This window comes from Symsagittifera roscoffensis, chromosome 6 (assembly GCF_963678635.1).
Source record: "Symsagittifera roscoffensis chromosome 6, txSymRosc1.1, whole genome shotgun sequence".
Lineage (NCBI taxonomy): Eukaryota > Metazoa > Xenacoelomorpha > Acoela > Convolutidae > Symsagittifera > Symsagittifera roscoffensis.
This window is the reverse complement of record NC_087067.1, coordinates 42,252,056-42,265,036: the sequence shown is the minus strand read 5'-3', so window position 1 is coordinate 42,265,036 and position 12,981 is coordinate 42,252,056. Positions and strand designations below refer to the sequence as shown.

At 39.3% G+C, this 12,981-nt stretch overlaps 2 protein-coding genes across 3 annotated transcripts in view; one reads left to right on the top strand and one right to left on the bottom strand.

Annotated features, from left to right (window-relative positions):
* LOC134847567 (casein kinase I-like) overlaps positions 1 to 12,981 on the bottom strand; it is a 584,249-nt gene that overhangs the window by 38,058 nt on the left and 533,210 nt on the right. The gene's annotated exons all lie outside the window — the stretch shown is intronic.
* Positions 1 to 12,981, top strand: part of LOC134847563 (uncharacterized) — a 326,408-nt gene that overhangs the window by 295,766 nt on the left and 17,661 nt on the right. Inside the window, exons 2-5 of the mRNA XM_063864639.1 lie at positions 7,084 to 7,313; positions 9,655 to 9,795; positions 10,082 to 10,123; positions 10,576 to 10,838. Coding sequence (XP_063720709.1) covers positions 7,162 to 7,313; positions 9,655 to 9,795; positions 10,082 to 10,123; positions 10,576 to 10,838 — 598 coding nt within the window. The 5' untranslated portion in view covers positions 7,084 to 7,161. The remainder of the gene's footprint in view (positions 1 to 7,083; positions 7,314 to 9,654; positions 9,796 to 10,081; positions 10,124 to 10,575; positions 10,839 to 12,981) is intronic.

Genomic DNA, 12,981 nt, shown 5'->3' with positions numbered 1-12,981 from the left:
TAGACCATTTTTGTTTTGGTTTGGTTTTTATAAAAGGCAAGTTACCAGTGCAGTCACTGGTTCCCAGCCTATCTCTTAATAACCTAAACCTTTAACTACTTTCTTTTCTGTTGTCTTCTTAAGTTTTGACAAAATATTAGCCCTTCGGGTTGAAAAAAATCGGACCCCTCCAGATTGGCAAAATTGGGACCCCCCCGGATTGACAAAATTGGGACCCCTCCAGACTGACAAAAATCGGACCCCTCCGGATTGGTAAAATTGCGACCCCTCCGGATTGGGTCTCCTCCTGTTTTGTAAAAATTTAGACCCATCCGGATTGGGACTTCTCCGAATTTCCAAAAATTTAGACCCCTCTGGATTGGGACCCCTCCGGATTTGTAAAAATTTAGACCCCTCCGGATTGGGACCCCTCGGGTTTGTAAAGATAGCTTTTCAGAGGCTTTCTAAATTTCCAACCGATACCCTTCCGGATACGTACTCCGATGCTATTATGCTGTTTGAATCAACTAGGGAGGGTGTGTCGTCCTTCCCAAGACTCTTTCGGATTGAAGTTAAGCCTCTTATTCGACGATTCACCCTAACGGTGAAGGGTCTTATCGCTAGCCTAATTTCGGCTGGACTAAGGTTTTCTGGTGCCCTTAACCTTCCCTTTTTGTCTTTAACAGCGTGAAATTGCCTGATTCAACAGTTTCTACCCTTTGGTAGGGGTGTAAGGGCTTTCGAATTTTTTTTTTATAAAACGTAAAGGGTCTACCTTCCTGAATTGGTGAATTTGCTAAAAACAACCCTAAAAAATTTTCACTTTTATTTTTTGAATAATTGATGTTTTATTAGTAAGCTCGGCTAAATTCTGATCTAATGGTACCAAGATCAACTAAATCTGTCCAGTAGTTCCAAAGTTATTAACCAAAATGTCTTTTTTCTAAAGTCAAAAAGTTTCTCTCTTATAGGTTCCGCCTAACTTTTTTCGCAATTCTGTTCTTTTCGACCTTAAAATTATCGACCCGAGCTCAAAAGGCCTATATTCTTCTAGTTCAATGCAAAAACTCTGATCTAAAACGCTCTCGCTGAAAAAATTTGCGAAAAACTATGCTATTTGGACCCCTCCGGATTGATGAATCCACTGAATCAAACACGTTAAGTTCGATTTCTCTGTAACCCGGAAGCTTATTGGCAAACGGGTTTTAAAACCTGTCGATTCACTAGTGGACGTTGTTCGAAAAACACTTTTTACTGTCCTAACTCAAAAATTTCAAAAATTTTTCTTACTTTATAGTGTTCTGTTTTTTCAAAAATCACGAAAATTTGGTTTTTGGTACCAAAATAGTTCCAACCACTTCTGAACTAAACTCAACCGGTTATACCTTTTATACTAGCACAGTTACGATGTAACTCACTAATTTAGCGCTTTTTTCCATTTCAAAAAAATATTTATATCTCAAAAATTGCGATTTGTGGGGGAATCAAAATATCGCTATTTTGACCCTAAAAACCGGTCTGCTTACTGTGTTTTTCAATGAAAAACGATATAGGAGTATTAATATAGGCTGTATAAGTAGTAATACTAGTAATAATATACCCCTCCGGGTTTGTTCAATATCCGAATTAAGGTGCTTAACTCGGAAATTCGCAGTTCGGTGAAGGGTCACTACAGTGCAGCACTGTCGAGACCCCCACCGATTATTATCTTATTTTTTGTACCAAAAAGGATACAAAAATTGTTAAAGATACCCAACAGTCAACTTTTGTTGTCGTTGAGCCCCTTCTTGTCACTCCTTGTACAGCTTGCTGGATCAGACTTCTTCACTAATCCCGAAACCCTTCCGGATTGAGCGCAAATCAGCAGACACTTTCGGATTGAGCAAAAATTAGCATTAACGTGCTTAAATACTCAAATAACCCTACATTACAAGCCTCACATACGGGCCACAAAAGTTATCGTAACAATCCTGATTGATATAAATGCCTGTAACAACAATATATCTATCAACAACAAACGGGAGGGTCGGTTAACATCTTGTCTGGGGGGATGATTTCTACTGATTTTTTTTTTTTACTGTTTTTGGTTTTTCGGTTATTTTTTTATGTTTTTTGCTTTTCTTGGGTACTATACTACTTTTTGTTTGGTTTCTTATATATCTTAAAATGTTTTTGGTCACAAACCTCTCAGGGAACGAGGGGACGGCCGATCCCCCCACCCTTCCTGGAACGTGAATTTTCGGTCTTAACTAGGTTAAAAAGCTATTCACGGTAATTCGGAAGGCTTCCGGGTTCCAAACTACCCTTCCACCCCGGCGTTTAGGGCCTATTGAGGGCGTTATTATGAGCATCCGCTCGGCACGGAGTGCTCGTTAACGGTTCTGCCGGTCATGATGTTAAAAAGGAATAACACCCAGGAGCGCCATAAAAACATCTATGTAACATTCGCCCGGAAGTACATATCGACGGAAAATAAAGCTAGGTTCTAAGATGACTGGCCAGCGTCTCAACAGAGCTCTACATGCTTTTCATCGTCTCTACCAAAGCCAGTTCTTTTGGTGGTCTTTCTAACATCGGGTTGACAAAACGTTACTGTTCTCCGGCTTCGACCAGAACGCTCAAATTAACTTAATTACATGCACAATTAGTGAGATCATGGCTGGGTCTCAGTATTCCCAGACCACGAGGTCACTCCCAAAAACAGGGCTACTACTACTTATTATATTATTATTGTTTTTGTTCAGTAGATAAAAATCATCATCTCCATTGAAGATGGATCAACCCTCTGCCTTAACTCCTAGCTTCTCATCGTCAGAAAATGAATTCAGATGTTATATAAATTCAATTCAGGACATAATTGGAAGTTAAAAGTTTGTATAAAATGGTTTAAGTTCAAGTCCCGAGACCCCTCCGGATTCCTGAATCCGGGGAAATAACAACCCTATCTTCCTTCCGGAAGGCTGTTTTTCTACCCTTCGCCGTTGTTGTGAACGGCCTTGCAACGATTCTAGCGACACAATCGTTGCAAATTGGAGCGGTCTCTGCTAACTCTGCTGTTTCTTCGATTTTGATCTTCGATTTTTTCGTAGTTATCTTTTCGCAACTATTGTTGTTCTGTTTCTATTTTGCATTTCTTCCAAAATGGCCGTTTTTGACGTTTCTCAGAAGTGTGACGTCACAATTCAAATTTTTAAAATTTAAGAATTTCCAAATCCTTCGGCCTTCACGATTCATCCAATCGTCTGAATAACGCTGTTAATCCTCTAGAACAGCCAATTCGGAAGGTTAGCTGCTAATAATCCGAAATTGCATTTTGCTATTCTGGTCGAATGTCTTAAGAATCACCAGCAGACATGAAAAACTAGTAGAAGTCGTGATCAAGGATCAAAACGGTGCCGTATTCAGTAATCCAGAAGGTGTAATTGAAGGCATACAAGAGCTTGAATAAAAAACCGGACTACTGGTTGCTGATTCACTGAATAGTATAAAACCAAGGAAAAAGTGCCTGAAGGTACTGAACACGCGAACGGACGCTATAAACATATTCCATGACATTAAGAGCAATCAGTCGACTGTTGTTGTCGTTGAGCCCCTTCTTGTCACTCCTTGTACTGCTTGCCCGATCAGTCTTCTTCACTAATCCCGAGACCCTTCCTGATTGAGCGCAAATCAGCAGATCCTTTCGGATTGAGCGCAAATTAGCATTAACGTGCTTAAATACTCAAATAACCCAACAGTACAAGACTCACAAGCGGGCCACAAAAATGATCGTAACAATCCTGATTGATATAAATGCCTGTAACAACAATATATCTATCAACAACAAACGGGAGGGTCGGATCACATCTTGTCTGGGGGATGATTTCTACTGATTTTTTTTTCTACTGTTTTTGGTTTTTTCGGTTATTTTTATGCTTTTGTTTTTCTTGGGTACTATACTACTTTTTGTTTGGTTTGTTATATATCTTAAAGTGTTTTTGGTCACAAACCTCTCAGGGAACGAGGGGACGGCCGATCCCCCCACCCTTCCTGGAAATTGAATTTTTGGTCTTAACTAGGTTAAAAAACTATTCACGGTAATTCGGAAGGCTTCCGGGTTCCAAACTACCCTTCCGCCCGGCGTTTAGGGCCTATTAAGGGCGTTATTATGAGCATCCGCTCGGGGCGGAGTGCTCGTTAACGGTTCTGCCGGTCATGATGTTAAAAAGGAATAACACCAAGGAGCGCCGTAAAAACATCTATGTAACATTCGCCCGGAAGTTTATATCGACGGAAAATAAAGCTAGGTTCTAAGATGACTGGTCAACGTCTAAACATAGCTCTACATGCTTTTTATCGTCTCTACCAAAGCCAGTTCTTTTGGTGGTCTTTCTAACATCGGGTTGACAAAACGTTACTGTTCTCCGGCTTCGACCAGAACGCTCAAATTAACTTAATTACATGCACAATTAGTGAGATCATGGCTGGGTCTCAGTATTCCCAGACCACGAGGTCACTCCCAAAAACAGGGCTACTACTACTTATTATATTATTATTGTTTTTGTTCAGTAGATAAAAATCATCATCTCCATTGAAGATGGATCAACCCTCTGCCTTAACTCCTAGCTTCTCATCGTCAGAAAATGAATTCAGATGTTATATAAATTCAATTCAGGACATAATCGGGAAGTTAAAAGTTTGTATAAAATGGTTTAAGTTCAAGTCCCGAGACCCCTCCGGATTCCTGAATCCGGGGAAATAACAACCCTATCTTCCTTCCGGAAGGCTGTTTTTCTACCCTTCGCCGTTGTTGTGAACGGCCTTGCAACGATTCTAGCGACACAATCGTTGCAAATTGGAGCGGTCTCTGCTAACTCTGCTGTTTCTTCGATTTTGATCTTCGATTTTTTCGTAGTTATCTTTTCGCAACTATTGTTGTTCTGTTTCTATTTTGCATTTCTTCCAAAATGGCCGTTTTTGACGTTTCTCAGAAGTGTGACGTCACAATTCGAATTTTTAAAATTTAAGAATTTCCAAATCCTTCGGCCTTCACGATTCATCCAATCATCTGAATAACGCTGTTAATCCTCTAGAACAGCCAATTCGGAAGGTTAGCTGCTAATAATCCGAAATTGCATTTTGCTATTCTGGTCGAATGTCTTAAGAATCACCAGCAGACATGAAAAACTAGTAGAAGTCGTGATCAAGGATCAAAACGGTGCCGTCTTCAGTAATCCAGAAGGTGTAATCGATGGCATACAAGAATTTGAATAAAAAACCGGACTACTGGTTGCTGATTCACTGGTTAGTGTAAAACCAATGAAAAAAGTGCCTGAAGGTTTTGAACATGCGAACGGAAGCTATAAACATATTCCATGACATTAAGAGCAATCAGTCGACTGTTGTTGTCGTTGAGCCCCTTCTTGTCACTCCTTGTACTGCTTGCCCGATCAGTCTTCTTCACTAATCCCGAGACCCTTCCTGATTGAGCGCAAATCAGCAGATCCTTTCGGATTGAGCGCAAATTAGCATTAACGTGCTTAAATACTCAAATAACCCAACAGTACAAGACTCACAAGCGGGCCACAAAAATGATCGTAACAATCCTGATTGATATAAATGCCTGTAACAACAATATATCTATCAACAACAAACGGGAGGGTCGGATCACATCTTGTCTGGGGGATGATTTCTGGGCTGCTCCTACACATACCCATGTGGACAACCGCTTACACTGACCCACTCTCTAGATTACCCCAAAGGTGTGTGTATTCACTCACCTAAGACCTAATGAAATCCTGGACAAAACAAGCCATGATGATGAGATAGAGCCGAAATTTCAATCGTTGGAAGGCGAAAGCTTTCACAAAAAAACAACCACTACTGAAGATGACAATCGATAAATTAATTTTCAACCATCTTGCTAAATTCTGTCCTAAAACTATATCTGAAGCCCACAAACACCCATGAGAGGGTTAAAACATTAAAATACCAACTAAGAATTCTGGATTTGGAACACTGCAACTTCTGAATAAATTGGAGGAAATGCACCAGGCTCTACAAAAACCGTCCAGAAACTAGCAGAGAAACTAAGCGAAAATTGGATCGAATCATACTCCGACACAATAAACTCTGTAAGAACGAAAATAAGTTTTGCTCTTAAAAGTACATACAACGTAGACAATTCCAGTGCTATAATCTAGGAGGGTAGATTTTAATTAACAATTCTTAGAATTCTATAAAATAGACTCAATTTATTTGCCTATGTATTTATTTAGCGTTGGTATGGCCCTATCCATCCTGTGCTTAGACCGTCGCATGACGGAAGGGCTTGGACCGTCGGATGACGGAACTCCACTTCGCATCTGTGTAACATTCTGTCAATACGTTTGATACTAAACGAAAATTGCATGACTTACACCTGCATCTTGAGATTTGCTATCATTTTGAATTAAATTGATCATATTTTTGCCTTAGGGGGTGCAAAAATCTTAAAAATACATCCAACATGGACAATTCTATCTGTGCTAATATCGAGGAGGGTAGATTTTAATTGACAATTCTCTTGATGCATTAATATCGACTTGATTTATTTATAAAATTTTGCAGATATATTTATATAGCATTGGTACGGCCCTATCCAACCCTTTCACGTACCGTCGCATGACGGAAGGGCCCATTTTAATTGACCCCCATAAAAAAAATTTGAATTTAACTGCTGAGGATGTACAGGTTGGTCACAAGCGTTTCTGGTTGACGTTTTACACCTGTTTTTTCAATTGTCGTAGTTATAGATTTTGGTTTTATATGTAATTTGCTTTTTCATTTTTTCTCTGACGCAAAATAACTTTCGACGAAATTTTTTATTTGTAACACTTGTATTTTATATTTTCTCGTGTCGAGTTGCGTGTTCTTATTGAAGAAACGTAACCCGTTTCGATTTTAATTTAAAAAGGACTTAAACACTTGTCATCTTCTTTTATCATTATCACTTCCATATCTAGAAAATTCCAAGGATTTTGGCTGGAATACGTGATGAAGGGACTCCTGACTGTAACCTCGGTTACTATGATACTTTTGACCTTCTGATTACCAGGAAAAAAAATACAGATCGTCTCATTTGAGGTTAATGTTACCAAAAACTTTGGCCTGTCGATCTTTCATGGCTACTGACTGCTACAATTCGTCGTGGAGGGAGTGAGAATGGGCAACAAGCATGCTCGAGCAAAAAATGCTTCATTCAATCAGCTGGCTGGTGATCTAATGTGTCCCATTTGCTTCGATGAACACGATATAAGAGGACTTCCCTGTGGACATTTCTTTTGCCATGAATGTCTCTTTGTTATTTATCAAAGGTATAAGAAAAATAAAATGTCAATTTTTTCTGATCTATATTAAATCATTGTCTATTAAAAAGCAAATATTAAATATTGCAATAAGCACCACTATTGTCTTGCCTTTTCTTGATTAGAGAGAGAGAGAGAGAGAGAGAGTTTAGGCTTCTGTGCTTTACACAGGGGTTTGCACCCATCACTTCGCGGCTGAGCTGACATTCTGCACCGGGTTGCAATGTTCACAGTTGCATATAAAAGCCCAGGAACAAAGTTGACTTCAGAATAATCTTTGTAGAAGTAATTTCAGTATAATTTTGTTAGGTATGGTTTGTCAATGTGCTCGAGGTCGATATTTCCTTTTTGTATTGTATTCAATAATTGACTGGTTCTTTCCCAGAAATTTTCGTCAGCCTTTCTTGTTCGAGTTTTGTTATCGATGTTAGATCTTTTTGTCTTGTTAATAAAAGAAAGACAAAGCTACTTGTTAATTAGTGTCGAGGATAATTCAAAGGTTTGTTTTTTGTTTGTTTGTTAGCCCAGTTTTGGCTAGTCGATTTCCAGGTAAAGGAACTTCACGGCATCCACTAGAACAAGTCACAGGTCTGCGACTTTGAGTAGTGATGAGTTAAGGGACAAATTGAACAAGTGGCAATGGGCAGGTGGTGCAATGGAACAAGTTGGGGATAGAGGTTAACGGATCTGTCTAGGCGGGAGAGGTAGGTGTTTAGAAGCTAGACCGGAATCAAGAGTGAATACAGAGTAATCCCTGGGAAGATATTATTCTGAAGAGGCAATTTTAGTGGGAGAGATACAGATAATTTTACAGTGAGAGGTTTTGGAAATGAACTTGGTTACCTGCGTAGTGTTGTTCAGTTTTAGAGGGGGTTTAAAGTAGTTAAAAACAAAGGTAGAACTTTGTTCTCAGTTAAGTAACTGTAGAAGAGGGTTTTTGTTGACCAAATTATTGAAAAATGGTTTGATAGTATATTCTTTGTTGGATGGTCTTCTTTAACGAGGGCGAGTGAGGTGAGTGTAAAAAAAGTTTGTTGGGAACGGAAGGCGGAGATTTAAAAATGGGAAGTTAAAAAAGTGGTACTTTACATAGAAACGCTACTTCACTGTGCAATTGGGCAATTATACTCGTGAGTGTAAAGCCAGTGATAGCACGGACAAAACTTGACTTGGGTTAAATGCTGGTGATTTTTTGAGTGTTTCTTAAGGCGAGGGAACAGGCAGTGCAGTGTAATCGAGAAGGGTCTGTTTAGGGTTTCGTAAGCAGTGAGGAGGATTCCTTTTATATAACCCTAAGTTGAACCGGCGTAGGCCTTCAGGACTTATATCCTGCGACAGTTTTTCAGCGGACTGTTTGCAGTAAGTGGCAAAACTAAGAGTCGGGTCAAATTTAACGCCTAATTGTTTCATTTGGGGGTCTCATTGTTCTAAAATAGAATAGGCACTGTTTTAAAGTTACGATCCTTTAGAGGAGGCTTGAATTACGAAAAGTAAACAAATCATAAAGGTGGTCCAGGTCACCGTTGAGAGTGATTGACGCTTTCTCAATATCAAGAGCTTTAGGAAATAGGATGGAAGTCATGGGCATCATGAACATATATTTTTAAAAGGGTGTACGATGAAACCGAGCCCTGGGGTACTCAATTGGACTGTTTTTTCTATAGCGGGTTGGTTTTTCACGAAAACATGTAGATAATTTATAATTTGAATGTTTGCTCAGCCAGCGGACTAGGCCTCCAGGGATTAGTGCCAGGAACAGATTCCAAGAGTGATGATTTACCATATGGCTTACCAGATGGATGTTCTGATTAAAATCGTCTCTGACATATAATTTGAGGGTCCACAGTGCAGAATTGGTAGTGAAAACGTCGAAAAGTGTGTTGATGCTTGGCATTCGGGAGATTTTTTGTAGAAAGGGATGAATTAATAGCGATATGTTTCTGCGTGATGTAGAAATGTTAGTCTGTATCTGGTTTGGGTAAGAGGGTAATGTTTCCACAGCATATTAAAAAGAAAAGTCAAACACTTCAAAGCTGGGGGTCCAAAATGCTGTAATTGTCATTGCATTTGGATATGGCAAATATCCAATAAATTGGGTTTAGATCGAAATTTCGGGAAAAACGTGGACAGGCGACTAGAGCTGTCCAAATTAATTTTAATTCCTCCCTTTAAGAGATGAAATTTGGTAAAAAATTCTTAGTTTCCCTGTAATATAAAAAAGATTAGAAGGCACACACGATGAGAGTAGAAGCAGACCATTTAGAATTCAAACTTAGACTTTATGTGCAAAGAAGAGAAAAAGCAAAAAATAAAAGTTTATTATATTTGTCATGTGGTGTTTTTGCTTTAGACATGGTATTGTGACATGTCCTTTCGATAGATTGACCGCAGACAAACTTCCGATTGATTTGCCCACCATCCAGGACTTGAAATTGAACAAAATAGATTTTATACTGTACCAAGAGCTGCTGCGCTTCCCACATTACAAAAAGTAAGTAAAGATTTTAAAAAAAACTGCGTACTGTATCTGCCATGCATGAAATCTGCGTGACTGAAATGTTCCAAAAAAGATGTTCATTGAAAATTGATTTAATATACGAGAAGAGTATCGCGAGAAAATATAGAACTTCAAGCAGTCTAATTTTGATGTAATTTGATTGGATAAACTGAAAAGTTGAGTTTGAACTAAAATCAGTCCTTTTCTGTCACAGGAGGTTTTTCAACGACTTGATGGTTAAGTTGAACTGACTAATGTGATGTTTCTGTTTTCAAACTAGCTGGATTTCGCATGAAGTGCAACAAAACCAGCGGTCTATTAAGTAAACTTAAGTGGATTAGTTGATAATACCGACAATCCTTCAAACTGTCATATAATTTAAGTTTTAAAATCAATCCAAAAACGGTTTAAAGACAATAGTTTGAATATAATTGGGTATTACCAACTATTCTCCAGCAAATTATGTAGATGTTTCACGCAATGGAATGAGCTTAAGTTTCTGTGTTCTTCAGTTGCATTATGGTTGCTTTAGTTGATTAGTTATCTATTGGCGTTTAGCTCTGTTTCAAAATATGTCCAGAAAACTTCTGAATTTCAATCATGACATATGGCATTGGGTTCGGTGTTCGATTTTTTTGAATATATGATAAAATTAAATTCGGCCTTGTTCCTAATGTGAATAATGTATGTGCACATATCTTAAGTTCATATCACTTATGCATGAATTGTCAAAGATATGGAAGAACCCCTTCGATTAAATTTTTTCATGCTTAGGAGGAAACCGAATTTCAAAGCAAATCTGTCGTCATCACTCGACTGTCGCTGGACTACAATTCGGATTCTGAAGGATATCGCCACTCTGGTCGACAGTGTGGAACTCACTGGATCCAAGGTCCAAGTGGGAAGTCTCACGGCATGTGTCGTTGGAGGAGTGGCCGTGACACTGGGACTAGGTGCCAGTATAACCGGAATCGGGGCCAGTTTCGGAATTCCGCTTATCGTAGGGGGAACTACAATTGGAGGCGGCGGCGCTATTGGTAAATTTTCATTATTATCTTTGCGATAAGCAACGGTTTTGCGACCTGGTACTAGACTTTTTTCCGTAAATAATTTCGTTCACGGTATCTCCAAATAAATCGAACCTCACCTCCTCGCGGTGTCCCGCGGGCAACGTACTGGTTCCGTCAAGAATCTTTGCGGCTAACGAGGCTCTCGCTCTAGGAGTGGCGACCCAAGTAGTATTTTAGCTGCGTATCCAAATTCCAGATCACTTCAGGTGTCCGCCAGGGCTCCGTGTTATCGCCTCTACTGTTCATCATGGTGATAGACTGGATCATGAAAAACGCACTAGCCGATAAAAACTTTGGCCTCGAACTAGACAACGCGACAGCTACAGACCTCGATTTCGCAGATGATATCTGTCTACCAGAAGATGACAAAGACAAAGCCCAAGAGCTGCTCACCCGTGTATCAGAAAGTACCTCGAAAACTGGCCTAGTCATTAACGTGAAGAAGACAAAAGCCATCAGCACCAATGACAACATTAATCTGATCCATAACAACGAGCGAGTTGAAGTTGTTCAAAGCTTCTGCTATTTAGGAAGCACAATGACCATTGACAACAGAACTGAACCCGAAGTTCGTAGTCGTATCGGCAAAGCCACTGGAGTCTGGAAAAACCTCCAGAACATTTGGGCATCAAGAGAGATTCCAAACGCAATCAAACGAAGACTATATGACGCCTGCATAATGAGCACCCTCTTGTACGATTGAATCATGGCCTCTGACATACACCGAACTCGGCAAACTCAAGAGCTTCGACCGTCGGTGCAGACCATTTTACACAAACCAAGCATCCGAGCCACTAGCCACAGTAATCCAGAGACGACGCCTGAGATGGGTTGGCCACGTCCTTTGCATGCCACCTGATAGATTCCCGAAAGCTTGAAAACTTCTGGAGGAGACAAGTCGCAAAAGAACTGGAACCGCTCCTAAAACCCTATCGTTGCCCAAAGAAGAAATGGGAGGATACGTGGATAGAGATTTGTCAAGAAACTGCTGAAAACCGCAAACAGTGGAGAGCTGTTGTACGCGACTTAACCATGGCGGATAAAAGGCAGCAATGCCTGCAAACGTCCTAAGAAGAAGAAGAAGAATCTCCAAATTTAGTCCAATCTGTACTTTGTACTTTCGTCACTGAAAATGCTTATTTTGAGCATGTCTGCATTTTAAATTTCCGTCGTATTCGAAAATTGGCTTATGTTGGCTGTAAATTCGTCACCTCCGATGTGTTGAACTTTTTTTTCCATATCTGTTTTTTTTACTCAATTGGCTTCGCTTATTTCACTTGCTAGAGCAAGTGACTTGTAATCGGGAACTAGGTTTTGACCGTAAGCAACTCTTCTCATCTGCTTTGAGCACGTGAAAGCTATTCGTGCAGTTACTACAGTAACTGTCACGTGCAGGCTGACATGCTCAATTTCTTGAAAATTCAAATAAAACTACCGTTCAGTACATTTTAGAAACTACTTATTTTTACGCAATATGTATATTGGAAAATGTTAATATTTTTTTCGGATTTGTGCTTTTCATATTATTTTCTGTCAACTTATTTGCCGTTCTTCCAATGCAATCTATGTTTTTTGTACGCGACTGTAATGCAACGCAAGTGTTGTGAAGCTCCGCTTCGCCTCTGTGTATTATATCGGCTTTGTGCCCTCACTTTTCATCATATGAGCGAATAATTTTCTGAAGTGGTTGTTTTGAAGGAAAGCTTGTTTTTTTTTGAGTTCATGTTTTTTTATGTAAACATTTTTTTCAGCTCAATTCAGGTTCTGTTCAAGTATTGTCGGCTTTGTGACCGCTTCGTAAATATTTGTTGCGATTCTTATTTAAGGTACAATTGTCTTAGTTGACATGGTTTTCTCAAAATGAATTTCATTCAGGACAAATTTCGTCAAAAATTATGACGGATCTAGTATTTCCGACTTTTTTTTCCATATTTTATAGCGGTTTTCTTCGTTCCAGTTTATGTGAATTTTATCATGCGATGTTTGTATTGTATCGCATGTGGTGGAAAGCTTGGCTCTGTATGTTTTTTAAATGTCTGACATCATAACTTAATCACACGGGAAGCTAAAATGTTAGATGACGTACATATGAAAACGGAAATTATGCATG